The sequence below is a fragment of the Quercus suber genome, unplaced genomic scaffold, assembly GCF_002906115.3.
Source record: "Quercus suber isolate HL8 unplaced genomic scaffold, Cork oak 2.0 scaffold_574, whole genome shotgun sequence".
Lineage (NCBI taxonomy): Eukaryota > Viridiplantae > Streptophyta > Magnoliopsida > Fagales > Fagaceae > Quercus > Quercus suber.
In genome coordinates this window covers 35,803-54,574 of record NW_027070019.1, presented here as the reverse complement: position 1 = coordinate 54,574, position 18,772 = coordinate 35,803, and the positions used below count along the sequence as shown (strand labels likewise).

General features: G+C 34.7%; 1 protein-coding gene across 1 annotated transcript; it reads left to right on the top strand.

Annotated features, from left to right (window-relative positions):
- Positions 1 to 7,686: 7,686 nt before the first annotated feature.
- Positions 7,687 to 14,123, top strand: LOC112027989 (uncharacterized). The gene is made up of 8 exons (XM_024060620.2): positions 7,687 to 10,099; positions 10,228 to 10,326; positions 10,428 to 10,580; positions 11,149 to 11,312; positions 12,285 to 12,432; positions 12,597 to 12,719; positions 12,811 to 12,898; positions 13,542 to 14,123. Exons 1-8 carry the CDS (start codon positions 7,763 to 7,765, stop codon positions 13,706 to 13,708), a joined length of 3,279 nt encoding a protein of 1,092 aa, XP_023916388.2. The 5' UTR covers positions 7,687 to 7,762; the 3' UTR covers positions 13,709 to 14,123.
- The last annotated feature ends 4,649 nt before the right edge of the window (positions 14,124 to 18,772 follow it).

Genomic DNA, 18,772 nt, shown 5'->3' with positions numbered 1-18,772 from the left:
GATAGTACAAAACCACCCTTTGGCCCACCACATTGAAAGATATGGTTTTTCTCTCTCTTCTAGCTGCAGAATGGTACTAGTGGTAGCTATATTAGGGTTTGTAAGGAGCAATGAGAGTGAGACACCTATCCTTGTACAGTGAGCAACATTCCTCGTACTATAAGAGGAGAATATTGTTAAGAAAAGAGAAAACAACAAGGAGAAATCTAGGTAGAGAAAGAGAGTAGAAAAGTATAAGGGTTTTGGGGGAAGAAACACCATGTAATCCTCAATTTTTCTTAATATTCCATAGTCTTTAAGGGATAAGGATATCCCATCCTTCATCCTACCGTGGTTTTATTTATTTATTTTTATAATCTATATTCATAGGGTTTTTCCACGTACACACCCTGTCTTTCATTGCTAATATGTTCTACCATTTTTCCCTTTTTATGTTTTGGTGTTAAAGATGTTATTTTTAATACTTAACAAGCATGACACCCAAATGTACTATTAGGATTTAGGTCACAAAGCATTTGAGTTATTCTAAAATATAACTTGCACGTATACACGATAATTCCTTTTATCACTGGCCAAAATACTAATTGATTTTTGGTATAGATGAAATTCAAACATAGGGTTGGTCCCTTATTTGATGACAATATACTTTACCAATTTAACTATTTGAAACCAAGCTATAACCCCTCACACACACACACACACACACACATATAAAGTTTAGTCATTATGCATGAAAGCATTTAAATCTTATATTTTCTCAAATATAATTAAAGGTAAAATACAACTTACCCACTTGTGATTTGATTGAAATTTAAGTTGCCTACATGTGGTTTAAAATTTGACACTTTACCCACTTGAGGTTTGACCAAAATTTAAATTGTCTACTTGTGATTTGAAATTTCATGATGCAAGTGTTTCGCAAGATTTTTTTTTTTTTTTTTTATATGCGAACTACTTCAATTAATTAAGAAGAGAAAGAAAACAGTACATCATGGGACACTAACTGCTCTAGGGAAGGAGGCATATCTCCAATCCAAGTACAAGAGTCTGATAAAGTCTAAGGATATTGGGCTAACTCGTGAGTTACTCTGTTACCACTCCATGGCACCACAGAAAACTTACACTCGCCAAACCATGTTGCTTGAAGTAAGGACCCTGTAATCAAATTGTAGATACTAGAAGGAGGAATGATTGAACCCGTGAGGGAGTTATAAACCACCATGGAGTCTCCTTCAAAGATTGTAGCACTGACACCCTAATCCCAAGCAAACTGCAACACCTCCTCCACTGCTTTGGCTTTCGTTTCAAGAGGCCCCAACAAACCATGAAACTTCATACTCAATGCAGCACGTACCACTCCAAAATGGTCCCTAACAACCACCCCAATTCCCACAGACCACTGCCTTTCAAAAACGGCACCATCCATGTTTATTTTAAGACATGGAGGGTGAGGAACAGACCAGCCAACTTCAGTTTCTAGTTTCTTCACTTGAATCTTATGATTCGCCACTTGAAACTCCTCCAAATAATCCATAGTCCAGCGGGCAATAGCTAAGGCCGATTTGTGAGCTCCACCTGTCCTTATTTCATTTTAATTGGACCAAATCCCCTAAGCAATAGTAAAAAAAAAAAAAAAAAAAGCCAAAGCCTAAGCAGACCATTGTTTCACATTCCAAGCGTACCAGACCAGATCGAGGAACTCACTAACCTCCCCCAAATCAGCCCCAAACTCCACTTTAGTAGCCAACCACACCTCCTTAGCTCTAGCACAGTGCCAAAAGACATGACCCAAGGACTCCACAGCGACCCCACATTCTTCACAAATACTATCCAAAGTCACCTTCCGAGAATGCAAGTTGGCTTTAGTTGGCAAAATGTTTACGCATGCTCGCTAAGCAAAAGACTTAATCCTATTAGGCACTGGTAGCTTCCAAATACACCTCCAGAAAGAAGCCAAATGTTGGATTCTTTTTGTCCTTATATGATCTTGTATTTTTATGTTTTTTGTATTTTTTGAGGAGAGAAACATAAAAGTGGAGTAAAATTACATATTTAGTCATATTTTTAATAGAAATGGGTTACGAAACTCTAACTAAGCTAATCTCAGGTAGATAAAGTGTCAAATTTCAAACTATAAGTAGGTAACTAAAATTTCGACCAAACTATAGATGGGTAAATTGTAATTTGTCCTAATTATTTAGTACTTTAGGAGTATAACCACATTGTGCTCATATAGTATTGAATAGCTACTCCTATTCTATAGTGTTGATAACTTCATTAAAACACCTATAATGATTATGATAATGGTTTTTAAGATAGATAAATAATGGAAAATGAGGAGGTGGAATTCCAATTACGTACACTGTGCACTATCAAGGTAATTATGATAAAAGTTTTCTTTTTTTTTAGAAGGCAGTATTTTAAATAAAAAAAACCTGTAGTTTATATTATCGACATGATATAATAGGTTAATACAACTTTGTTGCTTAAAAGTAGCTCTTCTTTTTCCCTTTTTTTGATAAGATTAAAAGTAGCTCTTGTTGATGGGAAGTGATTTTTGCACGCCAGGTGTATGCACACACTACGTGCAAATAAATAAAATCATGATTTCAATTATTCTCCAATTTCGGTCCGAAAAATACAAGGAACACGTCAAAGTTGCCTAACTCTATTACTTTCAAGAATCTATGAGTTGGTATTTGCCATATGGCCAGCATGTTAAGCTTATGTCCAGTGTATCAGTCATGTTCCAAATTTATTAAAAAAAGTTTTTCTTCTCTTTTTCTCTTATTCTTTGATTATTTCCCTCTCCTTTCTTCTACTGGCTCATTTCCTATCAATTCCAAAAATCACCAGTAGGAGGACACGTACACATTCGGCGGCAAGATAGCATATTAAATTAAAATAATATAATGTTTATGCATTTAGTATGCAAAGTGCAAACCAAATTTTTAACCAAATTTTTGTCCCAATTAGCAGACAACGGATCCACGCCGGAACGTCATAAAAAAATTCAGAGTACTGAGTAGAAAGTAGAGCTCTTTCCTTCACTTTTAAAATGACCTTTTATTTATTTATTTATTTTTGTCATAATATACAACGAAAAAAATTTTAGCTATAAAATTAGTTATAACTTAAAACTATAACTTTACGCAATATTTTTTTATTGAAAATGAATTTTGATAAATCCACAATTGGATTACATCTTCTTCATATATTTTCCATACTTGCAAATTTTCTAAAATATTAAATATCAATAACTATGTTATTAATAAATTATTTAAATTGCAAATTTTTGTAGTTTAAAATTATGCACAAAATATAAGGTTATAAATCATATAGTAAATAATATCTAATTGACACAAAATTTGATATATGTATTAAGAGCGTAAAGAACATACAATTCAACGATTAGATTTTCAAAATATGTAGTAATGTCTATTTTATTGAGTAAGGTTGTAACTTTAGTCTACAACCAATTTTATAACTAAACTTTGTCCTATACAAAATGACTCAATACTAAAGCCTTCCAAATAAATTGGGCACTTAGTAACAAAATAAAAAATATGAAAAATATTTATTAATTACCAATTATTCCCTTTCATCAAAAAAAAAAAAAAAAACCGATTATTCCCTTCCTTTTAGGATTAGAAATTTAGATTTTTTTTTTAAAAAAATTTTATAGATAGAATTTTACTATAGAATAATCTAAATGTATGTGAGTAAATGTAAAGTTCTCTCTTGAAAATTTGAATGCTGGCCCTTATCCTGCCCACCTCCACAAGCACTTATATTTATGATGTGACCATCATGCCAAGAAGAAATTATTATTTACAACGAGAGGATTGCTGATGTGGTCCTTCTTAACCAATGAGATGATGCCATTTATGTAAATGTATGTGTGAGCTTTCTAATTAGCACAAGTAATAAAAAAATAAAAATAATCAGATAATGTCACATTTCCATAAATAACAATATTTTATTAGTTAGAAGATCAGGGAGGGCCACATTAGCGAGTTCAAATTTTTTGTCCCACACTTCCTGTTTCACTATATACTCCACACAAAAAAATATGCCACATGTCCATCTAAGTTATTAAATACTAAATTTATGCATTCAATTATTTCAATTACTTAAATGTGATGGGTTATTTATTTATTTATTTATTTTAGGAAATTGAAATAATATAAGGCATAAATTTAGCATTTAATAACTTAGATGGACATGTGACATATTTTTATTTGTGGAGTATATAATGGAGCAGGAAGTGTGGGACAGAAGATTTGGATCCTGGTGAACCTAATGATGTGTAGTGGTCTATAAGGAATGAGATAATGCATTGAATGAAAAAATATTTTCTAAAAGTTAAAACTTAAAAGCCATAAATATTTGAAATTCAAATTTAATGACTTAACTAGGAAAGTCTTAAATGGGATAAATTCTTCAAAGATTAAAGACAATTAATTCTTGAAATATTAACTTCAAGAATAAATCTTTCCTTTAATGGTGATCAACCAAAAAATATATATAAAAACTCCCATTTAATTACCAACTATTCCCTTTCATCAAAAAAAAAAAAAAAAACCGATTATTCCCTTCCTTTTAGGATTAGAAATTTAGATTTTTTTTTTAAAAAATTTTTATAGATAGAATTTTACTATAGAATAATCTAAATGTATGTGAGTAAATGTAAAGTTCTCTCTTGAAAATTTGAATGCTGGCCCTTATCCTGCCCACCTCCACAAGCACTTATATTTATGATGTGACCATCATGCCAAGAAGAAATTATTATTTACAACGAGAGGATTGCTGATGTGGTCCTTCTTAACTAATGAGATGATGCCATTTATGTAAATGTATGTGTGAGTTTTCTAATTAGCACAAGTAATAAAAAAATAAAAATAATCAGATAATGTCACATTTCCATAAATAACAATATTTTATTAGTTAGAAGATCAGGGAGGGCCACATTAGCGAGTTCAAATTTTTTGTCCCACACTTCCTGTTTCACTATATACTCCACACATAAAAATATGCCACATGTCCATCTAAGTTATTAAATACTAAATTTATGCCTTCAATTATTTCAATTACTTAAATGTGATGGGTTATTTATTTATTTATTTATTTTAGGAAATTGAAATAATATAAGGCATAAATTTAGCATTTAATAACTTAGATGGACATGTGACATATTTTTATTTGTGGAGTATATAATGGAGCAGGAAGTGTGGGACAGAAGATTTGGATCCTGGTGAACCTAATGATGTGTAGTGGTCTATAAGGAATGAGATAATGCATTGAATGAAAAAATATTTTCTAAAAGTTAAAACTTAAAAGCCATAAATATTTGAAATTCAAATTTAATGACTTAACTAGGAAAGTCTTAAATGGGATAAATTCTTCAAAGATTAAAGACAATTAATTCTTGAAATATTAACTTCAAGAATAAATCTTTCCTTTAATGGTGATCAACCAAAAAATATATATAAAAACTCCCATTTTCGGTTGACACGGTGGAATGTTTGGTTGTTGTTTGAGCTCTTTGATTTGGGAAATTATTGTGTACTCCCGGAGTACTATAAATGCGTACTTCCTCCTCTTACATTAATGGTGGGTTTCATTAATTAAATTCATGGTGTGTTCCATTAATTAGTGGGACTCACCATTCATGTGAGAGGAGGATTACGTATTTATGGTTCTTCGGGAGTATCTAATAATTTTCTATTTGATTTGCCAGTGATTGTGGCTTCTTCTCTATTGTTTTGGAAGGTGATTATGAAATTGTGCATAAAGCTCTCAATTGCGTAGAGGTATCCCTCTCTTCATTAGGCCAGCTGGTTTAGTTAAGATCCTTGCGAGATATTTTGTGCAGTCATTTTCTCTCATATATGTAGACAAGACAATTTTGTAACTCATAACCTGACTAGGCATGCTAGACATGTTACCGATTTATCGGTGTAAATGGAAGATGTCCTTCCACACCTAATTTTTATAACTTTAGCCAACTTTGACCGAGTTTTCTTTTAATAATATTTGGTTCCTTTTTCTAAAAAAAAGTTGATTTAAAAAATAAAAAAATAAAAACCGCTGCTCATTCGTACATGCTCTTAAATCTTTTTGTTTTTTTGGCGAAGTTAAGAGTTTACACTCAGATTATTGGAGATTGTGAGATTAAATGTGGAAACTAGAAAGCAATATTAAATAAAGAGAGGAAAAAAAAAAACTATTAATTAGGTAATGAAGTGAAAAACAATAAGTATATGGTGTTTAAACAGGTCTAATTTGTATTGAAATATTCCATTCCAAAACTAACACTAAAACATAATTAACAACACTGTTTGATACAATACCAAAATTTAAGGACTAGTCCATATGTGTAGTGCAGAATATAATATGTTTACTTTACTAACTGTGTTTTTATTTATTTATTTATAGGTATGATAGAAATTCATTGTATGATATCTGCTCCATGAAGATTGCCCTTATTATTATTCAAAGACGCCTATATCTCTTATTGGATGACTAGAAACTTTTATTATTTGAACTAATTGGAACACACCACTAACTATGCTATTTAGAGCAATACCGAAACGGTACACTAAAATTGACCTGTATCGAAATATTTCATTCGGAAACGAAATGAACAACGTTGTTTGATATAATACCAAAAAGTTAGACACTAGTACGTATGTGTAATACATAGTGTAATATGTGTACTTTACTAAATACTTTGTTTTTAGATATGATAGAAATTCAACGGATGACGTCCACTCCATAATGATTGTTCTTATCATCAATGATCAAACTAAGACACTAATTATTTTTTGTGTGTCGGGATTTAAACATCATATCTCTCAATAGATGTCAAGAGAATTTTACCAATTTTTTTTTAGAATATTAAGTATTTTAATATACACACACGGGGAGAGGAGAGAAAGTCTTAAAGAAATTAATAATGGTGTATATCCAAAAAGACCTAAATCTTAGATACACAATATAGACTAACTATTAGTTAACTTAATTCATTGCTAACTATGCTATTTAGATGTATTATATATAATAGATGGGTCATGTTAATGGGAGCTCTTAGAGCAATTGTTAATAAATCATATTAGGAAAGTTTTTGACACCACTTTTGTGAAAAATATAAAAAACTGTCAAAGAATTTAATTACTTTATCATTTTTTTCATAAAATTTTTTTAAAAAATAGTTCTTAAACCAATAATTTATTGACATTAAATACATGAACATAATTTATCTTTATTAATGCACATATAGATTGTATCAAAGCTACTTGATAAGGTTATTGTTTAACCACCATACACTCTCGGTGCGATGGTCATTCTACAATTATAAAAATATTTTTACAAGTATAAATACTTTTGAGATGTGAATGGTAAGCATTGAGATTAAAGTCTTTAGTAGGGAGTTTTACACACACATGTACACTTATATTATGCTAAAAAAAAAAAAAAAAAAAAAAAAGGGTCATTGATTAACGTGAACGTCTATCTTTATATGGGAAGAGAGTGCATAAATCTACACAATATCGCGCATCCTTCTAAACAGAAAAAACCACCTGAGACAAATGGCAAACTCGCAAATTTCACTCAACCTGAAGCCCAATTTCTCAACCACCCCAACTCTCCACGCAACTATATAAACTCTCCCCCTCTCTCTTTCTCTCTCACACACACACAGTCTCACTCACCAAAGAGACACAGTCTCTCTCTCTCTCTCTCTCTTTTTCTCTCTGCAATGCCATGCCATTTTGCCATGAAAGAAGCTCATGTTATTGTGGGCCGGCGCAAGAGGCCGAGTACGAAGCTGAAGCTGGTGTGTAGCTTCAACGGTTCGTTTCAGCCAAGACCGCTCTCTGGAAAGCTCCGATACGTTGGGGGAGAGACCCGAATCATCTCCGTAGACCGCTCCATCACCTTCTCGAAGCTCCGTTCCAAGATTTCGGATCTTTTCCAAACCACCACGTCGTCTCCTCCTTCGTTTTCATTCTCTCTCAAATACCAGCTCCTTCTTCATCCTCACAAAAAACACAACACAGCCTGTAATTCCGAAGAGAATGATGACACTCCTCCTCTTGTTTCTGTTGCCTCAGACGACGACGTTCGCTGCATGGTCGATGAGCTTGACCAGCTTCACGGTAAGAACGCTAGGCTCTGGCTTTTTGTTTGTGCCAATCAATCTGTTTCTAATGATAATGACAAGAAGAAAGATTGTAGCTTTGGTGTGTTTTGTTGTACTTGTGTTGGAAATGGTGAATTGTGTGTGAATTGTGTGGGGAGGGATAAGAGTTCAAATGGGGTTTTGAGTGAGACCCATTTGAGTTTTAATGGAGGTCAGTTTGAGAGTAAGGTGGCCAAGAACTTAGTGAAGTATGGGGATGATTCTCTAAGGAAAATGGTGTTAAAGCAACAATTTTTGGCTAAGCAAAAACCGGGTTTTGTAGGTGGGATTATTGGGACTGAGATGGGAATTCCATGTTTTGGTGAGAAATTGAAATATGGTAAGCACCCAGTTGTGGGTTTGGTCCCTGAACCCCGGGTTTCAGTGAGGTCTAATGGTGTAGGTGTAACTCATGGTTTAGAGAACCGGTGTAGAGTGGATGTGTTGGGTAATAAGTTAGGGAGTGAGAGTTGCAGGAATTTGAATCCTTTGAATCCGAGGGATGGGAATTTATGTGTGGAGAATAATAGTACTTTGCGATGTTTGTCAGGGCAGTGTGGTCAGGTTGTGTGTAATGGGGTTGGGATGAATGTTGGGAATTTTGGTCAGTCAGTTGCTGCAACAGTAGCAGGGCAGCTTTCAAGGCAATTGAATGGTTCTAATATCGTTTCGATGTGTAATGGTTATCAGGTTAAGAGGGAGTTCAGAAATGTTGAGCAGGCATCAATGAGTAGACTGAATAGGGAGAACATTATGCCATGGGGTCCCAATTGTAATTTTTGTGATGATCATTTGGTTGGGTGTGCTTATCTGCCGAGATCTTCATGTACAGATGAAAGGGTTTGGGGTGGCTTAAATAGTGGCATCCGCAACCATAGGTTTAGTGTAAATGATACTAGGAATCAGCAGATTTGTTCCAATCATGTAAGTATCCATCAGAACAATCCGGTTGAGATGGGGAACCATCGGACTGCTAGGTTGGATGGAAGGGTTTCAGTGGGGAAATTCGACCATGGGCTTAGGCCAAATTCAAACATATTAAAGCAGGGTCAATCTATGAGGGTTTATTATCCCAATTTTTGGAAACTGTGGTCTGGTTTGCCTGATCAAGCATTGGAAGGAAGGGTGAGAATGATGGATTCTTCCTTGAATAAAGGTACTTCCTCTCTTGATGTTCAATATGGTAATGAGAAATTAAGAGAGCAGGTTTGCCCTGAAATTTCACATTACAGATATTCCAATCCTGAGGAATGTCATTTAGCTTACCATGGTCCATATGTGGGTACTGAGAGACATTTATCACGCATGACAACAGTGGATACTCAGGAAGATCTCTTGACTAGCTCTAATTGTGACACACCCAAAATTCCATATCATGCTCTATATGAGAATTTTCATGGAGCACCCATAAATTGTGAGCCCATTCACAGTGATCTTGACAAGAAACCGCTCCTGATTGATAAACAGAAGGTAATTAACATCTCAGGTTTTTCAGATAATATGGTTTATAGCAATGGAACAGAATTCAGGTGCAATAGTAAGCAGTCAGACGTGGAACCTGGCATTAACTCATTAAGCAGTTATAGAAATGGCACTGATAACACACAAGGTGGAGTTGCATCTTCAGTGGATGTTTCTTTGTATAGCTTTTCTTTGTCATCCTCCAAAGAAGTGGGACATCCTGTGCTGTCTTCTCTTGCTACCTGCAACAGTGAGGATGCCATGCTAAAACCTCAATCAAAACCTGTGGATCCTATGGATGAAGCACAATTCAGCACAGAGCCCCAAGTTGATGGATCAAATGAAGTTTCACCCAATCCTTCCTCTCAGAATACAACCAAAATGGAAAATGATGACGTGCATGCAGAAGAGTTACAACAGGACCCTCCATCTGGTTTAAGCATTGATGAAAAGGTACTAACTACAGATATTTTATTTCTTTTATTAGAAGATTTAAGAAAAATATTGCTAAATTCAGTGGCTGATAGTTGGCTTTGAACTTTGATGCCTTTGACTTACTAATGATTTTTCTGGTTTCTTAGGCTGACAATAATGAAAGCTCTAAATGCTCTAAGGTAATTGGTGGAATGCCTAGTGACCTAAATGCATTTTATACTCATCTAGCCACTAGAGAGCTGCAGGTAATTTGTTAAACATATACGATTTATAAGTCTTTAAACTTGGTAGAGGTTGAGCTGAGCAAAGTATAACGGAAAATGTTCTTTTCTGCTTTGTTCTGCAGACTATTAAAAATACTGACCTTGAATATATAAAGGAGCTTGGTTCAGGCACATTTGGAACCGTTTTCTATGGAAAATGGAAGGGGTCTGATGTTGCCATTAAGAGGATAAAGCCAAGTTGCTTCACTGAAGGTTCATTGGAGGAGGACCGATTGGTAATTTTCATATTTTCTTCCCGCAGTTCCACTGTTAAATTTATTCTGTCATCTGATCACATTGGTTTGCTTAGTCATGTACAATCACCTGTCTATTATAATCCATACAATTTCATTTTCACTTGAGTGGTTTGATCTTTGAGTTAAATATTGCTCTAACCTATTGAATGATGATCATTCTCTTCTAAATTACGTTTCATGTAAAGTTTGTTTGATTTTTTTTTTTTTTCTTTTTGGTTGAACTTATTTGTGTTTTGATACCTGAGTAGGAGATTATTTTGTTTTTGAGCTGCTGATTTGGATATGTCCTACTCTCTCAGTTTTGAAGCTTTCAACTCATGTCCCTTATTTTTCCTACATCAGCAGTTAGCATAAATTTAAAATCAGTAAAATATCAGAAGAGAAGGAAATTATGTGCATAGGATGGTGATAAGGAAACCCTAAAGATGATGCTTTCCAGGGAAGAAAGCACTAGAGAGGAAATAGGGAAATGTCTGTGTGTTATTGTCAACACTATGAATACCTGCATATTATCTCAACTTAATTGTTTCTATCTACGCCTTTGCAGGTTGCAGACTTTTGGAGGGAAGCTCACTTACTAGGTCAGCTTCACCATCCAAATATTATGGCATTTTATGGTGTAGTTAGGGACGGACCTGTGACAAATTTGGCAACAGTGACAGAGTACATGGTCAATGGCTCCCTACAACAAGTTTTGCGAAGAAAAGATCGGTATGGTATCCAATCTTGTTTTTTGGTTCAATCTATAATTCATTCAGTTCAACTCTTTACTGCAAATTGTGTTTGATTGTTTTCCATCAATACAGGACACTTTGCTTCTCCTTTTTTATGTGATTATCTTAAATGGATGTTAAACTGACCTTGATTTATATATTGATCAATTCTGAAAATGGACATTTATGGAAGGATTCCATGAGTTTTTGGACCTCCATAATATGTAAAAATGTTCCACAATGTTGAGGATCCTGGATTTAGCTTATATATCTCTTTAGGCTAACCTTCATATTCAGCTATGTTATAATAGTGCATATTAATGGGCTTTATTTTGCTTCTTGATTGCGTGCACAAAAGAGAAAAAAAATATATTAAAAAAAGAAAAGAAAAGAATTTTAGATAGCATCTGTCCATCAAATATAAAGGGTATATTAATATATTGCATGTGAATGTATCAAGTATCAAACGTCTGTCATGATGTAATCATATGGGAATAAGAAAATATTACAGAGTGAGAAGGAACTTAAACAAGCATGTGGAGTGCAGTTTGGTTTCCAGTTATATAAAAGGTCATGGCAAACTTGCTCTGTGGTATGAGTTGTGTGAGTGAGGGTGTACCGTAATCTATCATGCAAGAAGTATGAACACCCCAAATGTCTAACTACACTTTCTGGAGTTTGTTGTGCAATCAGTTTGATCACATCTAGAATCCTCCATTGGTGAGACCATCACCACTATCATATTGAAAATTCAGATGTAGTAAGATTACACACTGCTGGTAGTCTGTTAGATCATCTAAGGTTAGCTTATACAATATACAGTAATACCCCTAGCTAGAAGTTGTGCATTTTCTGACTATATTTCCTGCTACATCTATCATTTTTTCTGTCATTCTTTTGGGCATTAAGTTTTTGAACACCATTGTAGGAACTCATTTTCTATATTGAATATGCCAATTCTCAATTACAGGACAATTGATCGTAGGAAGAGGCTTATTATAGCCATGGATGCAGCTTTTGGTATGGAATATTTGCATGGGAAGAACATTGTGCACTTTGACTTGAAATCTCACAACTTCCTTGTGAATATGAGGGACCCACATCGACCAGTGTGCAAGGTAATCTACCTGATAAGAGCCATCACTGGTTTTGATTAGAATTTCTTATCTTATACGTCCTTTTTTACTCTGTGGTCCATCATCCTTGGCCTCAGTTTCTTGTTTTCAGAATCTTTCATCGTTTTTATTAAACAACTTTGAAACTTTTTCAATCATTCTTTCAGATTGGTGATCTGGGCTTATCAAAAATTAAACAGAGGACACTTGTCTCTGGTGGAGTACGAGGGACCCTACCATGGATGGCTCCTGAACTTTTGAATAGTGAGGACAACATGGTTACAGAAAAGGTGAGCTTGCCCACTTTAGATTATCAAACATGTGAAGTTTAAATCTGTTGCCATTCACTTTGGTTGTAAAATGTTTTATCGCCTCTTGTAGGTTGATGTCTACTCTTTTGGAATAGTCATGTGGGAACTCTTGACTGGGGAGGAACCCTTTGCGAAAATGCGTTCGGAGGAATTAATAGGTATAGTTTATTTTGAAAATGGAAAGTGAGTATATTAAAAACCTCTTATTTTCACTGGTAATTGAGACACTTTGAATAATTTTCAGACTGTATATGGGTAATTTCATAACCGTCATGAATTCATGATAGTGTTGTCTATTTACGGTCCAAATTATATAAGTTAGGAATCTGAAAACTGTTAGTCATCACATTATATCTGGAGCAATACCTCCACTTAAGATAAATTGGCAATCTTTTCTTGCAACCCTTTTGCCCTGTATTTTCTGATAACTCAATTCCCAATTGTTGGTGCTCTTTGCTTTCACTCTCTCTCTCTCTCTCTCTCTTTTCCCTTACTAGAGATTTAATCCTCTGAAGGATCTTATCCAATTGATAATCCTTTTTTATCTGCACATCTATAAATTCTATGCTAGTGAAGAGGTCAACGACATGGATCGTTTAGCTCTGACAGAATCTCAATGATGTTCATATAAATTAAGTGGTGTTTGAATATATATATATATATATATATATAATATTACATTATATTTTATGTGTAAACTGGACAACAATTAACCCAAAGTGCGTGATTTTGATATAAATACTTGCTTATTATCCATTTATATTAAAGGATGATGATGCAAATCTAGTTGATAAATTTCAGCTGGTATAATCAAAGGCGACCTGCGACCAGAAATTCCAAACTGGTGCGACCCTGCATGGAGATCATTGATGGAGAGCTGCTGGTCATCTGATCCTAACTCTAGACCAGCTTTCTCAGAGATTGCAAAGGAGCTACGTACCATGTCAGCAGCCCTGAACATCAAGTGACAACTCTGAAGTTAAGCCATAGGTTGAACTATAAATCTTGTTTGTAAATATTGTAGGAGCACCAAGAGCCGGGCATGTTGGGACGTGGTTATATTTTACCGTCCAATGTCATGTTTAATCTGATGATAACATAACCCTTCTTAAGGGTAGGTCAAGCCAGGTGTTGTTTTTGCAGTCACCGGTGTGATACATCAGTGTATAGGCAGAGGCCGATGCTTGTGAAAGTAAAAGAGCTGTAATGTGGTTTAGTTTCAAATACTTTTTAAGTCACCAAGGAACAGGCGGGACCTCGATTGAGCTTGTAATTTTTTTGTCAAGCTTCTAATGGTCATGCACTGCTGCATAAACAGCTAGTAGCTCTCTCTTTTTCTCTATGAGATATAAAGATTACTTCATAGTTCATACTATTCTTTTATTTCGATCTCTGGCAGTTTATGCAGAGCGCAGCTGATCTGGTCATGAACCCGATATTGCCATTGATAATTTGTAAATGGCCAAAATTTCATCACTCAAACATTCAAGGCATTTGAGAATGTTAGGAACCCACATTTGAGTATAGAATGCATTTAGTTAGTTAGCTAGTTAGTTACAATTCCAAGCATGTTAGTCACATTTAATACATGTTGGAATTATTAATGTACATGGGAAATGATAAGGCCATTAGGATAAGGCCATGTGGGCCAATAAAATAGTTTTATGGTTCTATAAATATCTACTTATAACCACATTTACATATTGAAGAATAAACCAATTTCTTAGTGTATTAGTGCATTTCTCTCTTAATTTGCCCACCTCAAATTAAGTCAATTTCCCTACAATTTCTATCAATCTTCCTATAATTCCTAACCAATCCCATTAGGAACCACTAGGTTCCTAACATAGAAAGATATTTTTTTTTTTTAAATGTAGCAATTTGTCCTAGAATCATGGGTTTCTTCTAAAGATTCAGTACAGTGGGAAAATAATTCAAAATTATCAGCCAAGGCTTACTACAATCCACTGAGAATGATGTGGCCATTTTTTCTTGCGTGCTGGAAGTCTCTTGTGAAATCCCTCTATATTTGTGAAATTGGCACATACAGAGCATAGACTTCCAAGCGAGATTGCCAATCAGTTCTATAGTTCAACTTCAAAGGACATCTCCTCAGGTGCATTTGTAAATTTACCCATTAATCCTATGATTCCAAGTGAGATGGCCCAACTTCCACTAGAAAAAACTTACAAGTTACAACCATAATAATTGGCCAAAATGGCCCAATACCACTTGTTTTTGAAATTTTTAGGAAAAAAACACTGTTTCGGAAATAAATAGGAAACTACCACTTTTTCAAGAACTCGAGTTTCAAAAACTCGAGTTCCTCTCAATTTTGCCACCGTGGCGCTGCTGAGCTGGAATTTGGGCGATTAAAAAAAATTATGTAGTACTCGAGCTTGGTAAACTTGAGTTCCATGCAACACAATACTCGAGTATACCAGGCTCAAGTACGTTTTATAAATAAAATGGAAAAAAAAAAATTACACAGTACTCGAGTTTACCAAACTCGAGTATTGTGTAAATTTTTTTTTTTTTTGTTTTGTTTTTTGTTTGGGGATAATCAACAAATAAACATAAAGATAAAAGTAAGTGGCTTTTTTTTTTTTTTTTATGTTTTTATTTATTTAAACAGAAGCATTGTAAAATATAGAGATTTTAATTTCAAAATATGAATTTAATTTCTAGGGATAATTACAGTAAACCCACCTGTGGTAAGGCCCGTTTTCACTTTGCCTACCCGTGGTTCAAAACTTATCACTTTGCCCACCTGAGGTACCTTCCGTTAGGGATCTGTTACCCACCTCTCCGTTTGCAGTTAGAAAAACACATTTTTAAAGAAAAACAAACATAACAAAGATCAAAAAATTAGGGCTTTTTATTTCTTAAGAACTTCTATAAGAACAAATTGGAGGAAAAAACAACAAACCCAGATTCAGTCCAAAGAAAAAAAAAATTCAAACCCAAATTAATTGAGAGTGTACGGACCGTTTTCTAAGAACAAATTGGAGGAAAAAACAACAAACCCAGATTCAGTCCAAAGAAAAAAAAAAATTCAAACCCAGATTAATTGAGTGTATGGACCGCTTTCGAGTGCGCGATCGAAATGGCTATGGACTTTGTGTTTTCCTTTGCCGCTTTGATCGACTAAGGTTAATTCGAACAAGGCTCGGACGTCGGTGCCTTCGCTGGCGAGCGCGATGAAGAACGAAACGTAGGCAGAATTGTCCTCGGGGTTTTTCCCGTCGGGATAGAAATATATCGCCCATTGATATCCTCTGACGGTGAAGTTGTCGCTCGCGATGTGCTTCCCTACTCCCATGCCTTTCGCCAACGAGTAGCCTTGGATCACGAACTTGTGCGAACCGTTCACCGTCTCTGTTAGCGACCACGACTGGCTCGATGGACTCAAGATTAATTGAAATTCCCTTAAACATTCCCCAACCCATAACAAACACAAACCAACTTCTCCTTCACTCTCTCTACACCCACAGAGTCACTACCCAACAAACCCTTCTTATCTTCTGTCTCGTTGAAATCGTTGAAGCCCATACCCATGTTCTTGGGGCGCAGTTTGGGCTCGATCGGAGTGACAATCCCTTGTGCATTCTTCCCACGGCCACTGCCTTTGTACCCATTTTTTGCAATAGTTTCATACCAATCCCTTTGGTTTTGAGTGTCAGTTCTTGTGGGTCTGTGTTTGTGTTGCTAGGTGTGGTGGGTCTGGGTTTTGAAGCCGTGTATGATTTTTGTGAATGACTGAAAGTGTCTGAAAGGATTTTTGTGAAATTAGAGTAGAGCACTTTTTCAAGTGTAGGATTTTTGTAAATGTTTTTTAGGATTTGTGCCAATATGAAACCTAGGATTCTTGTTTTTGGATCTGTATGTTTGCTTCTTTTTTCTTTTTCTTTTTTTTTTGTATTTATTTAATTTTAAATTTAAATTTGAACAAACCCAGAAGTTTGAGCTGATTGTTGAATCAAAAAGTGTGAAATTGGACTAATATCATTTGCTTACTTGAAATGTTTCAGAATTTATAAACCCTTTTGTGAATTCTTTTTTGGGTTCTGTAATTGCTTCCTAATCCACGTTTCAATGAGTTTTCCAAGTGTGGAGCATGTAATTGGATTGTTAGGAACTGTTTGATGAAGTCTTTATTGAAGGAATTGTCCTATACTCCCACCTTTGTGTCATCCTCCAGATTAAAAATGATTTCATTGAGCATTTGATCTGAGCTATTCCTGTGTTTTGTTCTTATAGAAGTTCTTAAGAAATAAAAAGCCCTAACTTTTTGATCTTTGTTATGTTTGTTTTTCTCTAAAAATGTGTTTTTCTAACTGCAAATGGAGAGGTGGGTAACAGATCCCTAACGGAAGGTACCTCAGGTGGGCAAAGTGATAAGTTTTGAACCACAGGTAGGCAAAGTGAAAACGGGCCTTACCACAGGTGGGTTTACTGTAATTATCCCTAATTTCTACATTAATTAAAATTGTTCATTGTTTTCTCATAAAAATTATTCACTATTTTCTGTATAAACTATTTATACGATTTTGCATAAAATTATTTTCTGTTTAGCATTATTTAAGAAATTGTTCACTCTCTTTTCAGTATAAATTATTTTCTATTTACTGTTTAAAAAATTGTTCACTGTTTTCTCATAAAACACCTAGTGAAATCGTGTTTTCTAAATTTAAACACCAAATCTGAATGCTTTTTCATGTTTGAATTTCACAATAATCGAATATATTTTTCTGCATTGATAAAATTTGTTTCTACATTAATAAAATTTGCTCTCTGCACATCATATTTACTGTATATTCAAATCTACTTACTGCATTCATAAAATCTGTTTTTTGCATTAATTAAAATCGGTCTATTTCCGACATCATATCCATAGTTAGCACATTCGTCATAGTTAGAAGCTCCAGCTCCGTATCAAGGTCACGGTCAATATCGTCACTATCATCAATAAGAAAACCCTTAGGCTTGTTATCCAGGAACTTGTTCAGAAATACTGTAATGAAAGGAACATAGGAGTTTTCCGCTAGGTATTTGACCAAATAGGATTGTCCAGTTCCTATAGAACCTATCACTAAAATACCCCTAGAGGGGGATAGGGCTAAGTGGAGCGAAAAGGGTTTTCCATGTGATGGGAAATGAAAACTATTAGCCTCACACGAGGTTTGTGAATAAGTGATTGTCTGATAATGAGCAAGAAATATCTGTCTTTCTGCTAAACATGATGTATTGAACTCATAATTCATTAGATACTTTTTATGAATGTCAACTAAGTATCGTAAGTAAATTGCTCCCGGTTGTTCAATCATTTGATAACCATAGTCATTCTTTGATAAATGATCACTATGAGTCAAACTCAATAGAATTTGATCAATCCTTTTTTCTGTCGTTAAGGTGGAGAACTGAACCAAGAATTCTCTTTCTTTATCATCAATCGAATCACTGTTCGAGACCCAGGATTCTATTTGATCATCAATCCAATCACCGTTCACGTTTTTTCTTTTTCTTATCAATGAATAGATCTCTTTACTTGTATGACTTAGATGTCTCGTATTTCTTGAAAAAGCGATTCGATTGATGGGATTTGGTATGATACTCATGAGATCGATGAGATTGATATTCAAATATTTCTTCTTAGAACGTATTGATTTGACCCCATAAGCGGGCCCACCGCCCCATAGCATGTTGCGCCGGAAGCATAACCCCGTATTTCTTCTATAGAATCTCCTAATTGTTCCAGAGCAACTAGAAAGAGATTCTTTAACCAGAAAGAATTCAGCTCAGATGTAGGATACCTATCCAGAAGTTTTCGCAACTCAATCATGTATGATGGAATCATCAAAGATTTGACCTTTTCGAATTCTGTTTGTAACTCACTATAGGCTCGAGAAACAAAGAGAAGATGTGTACGAACGAGATATCCAGCAACAAGAAGAAGGAAAAGGATTGCATAGAGGAACTCCCGAACATTTTGCGATCTCAGATGTGTCGATATCAATGGTGACTCATTATTA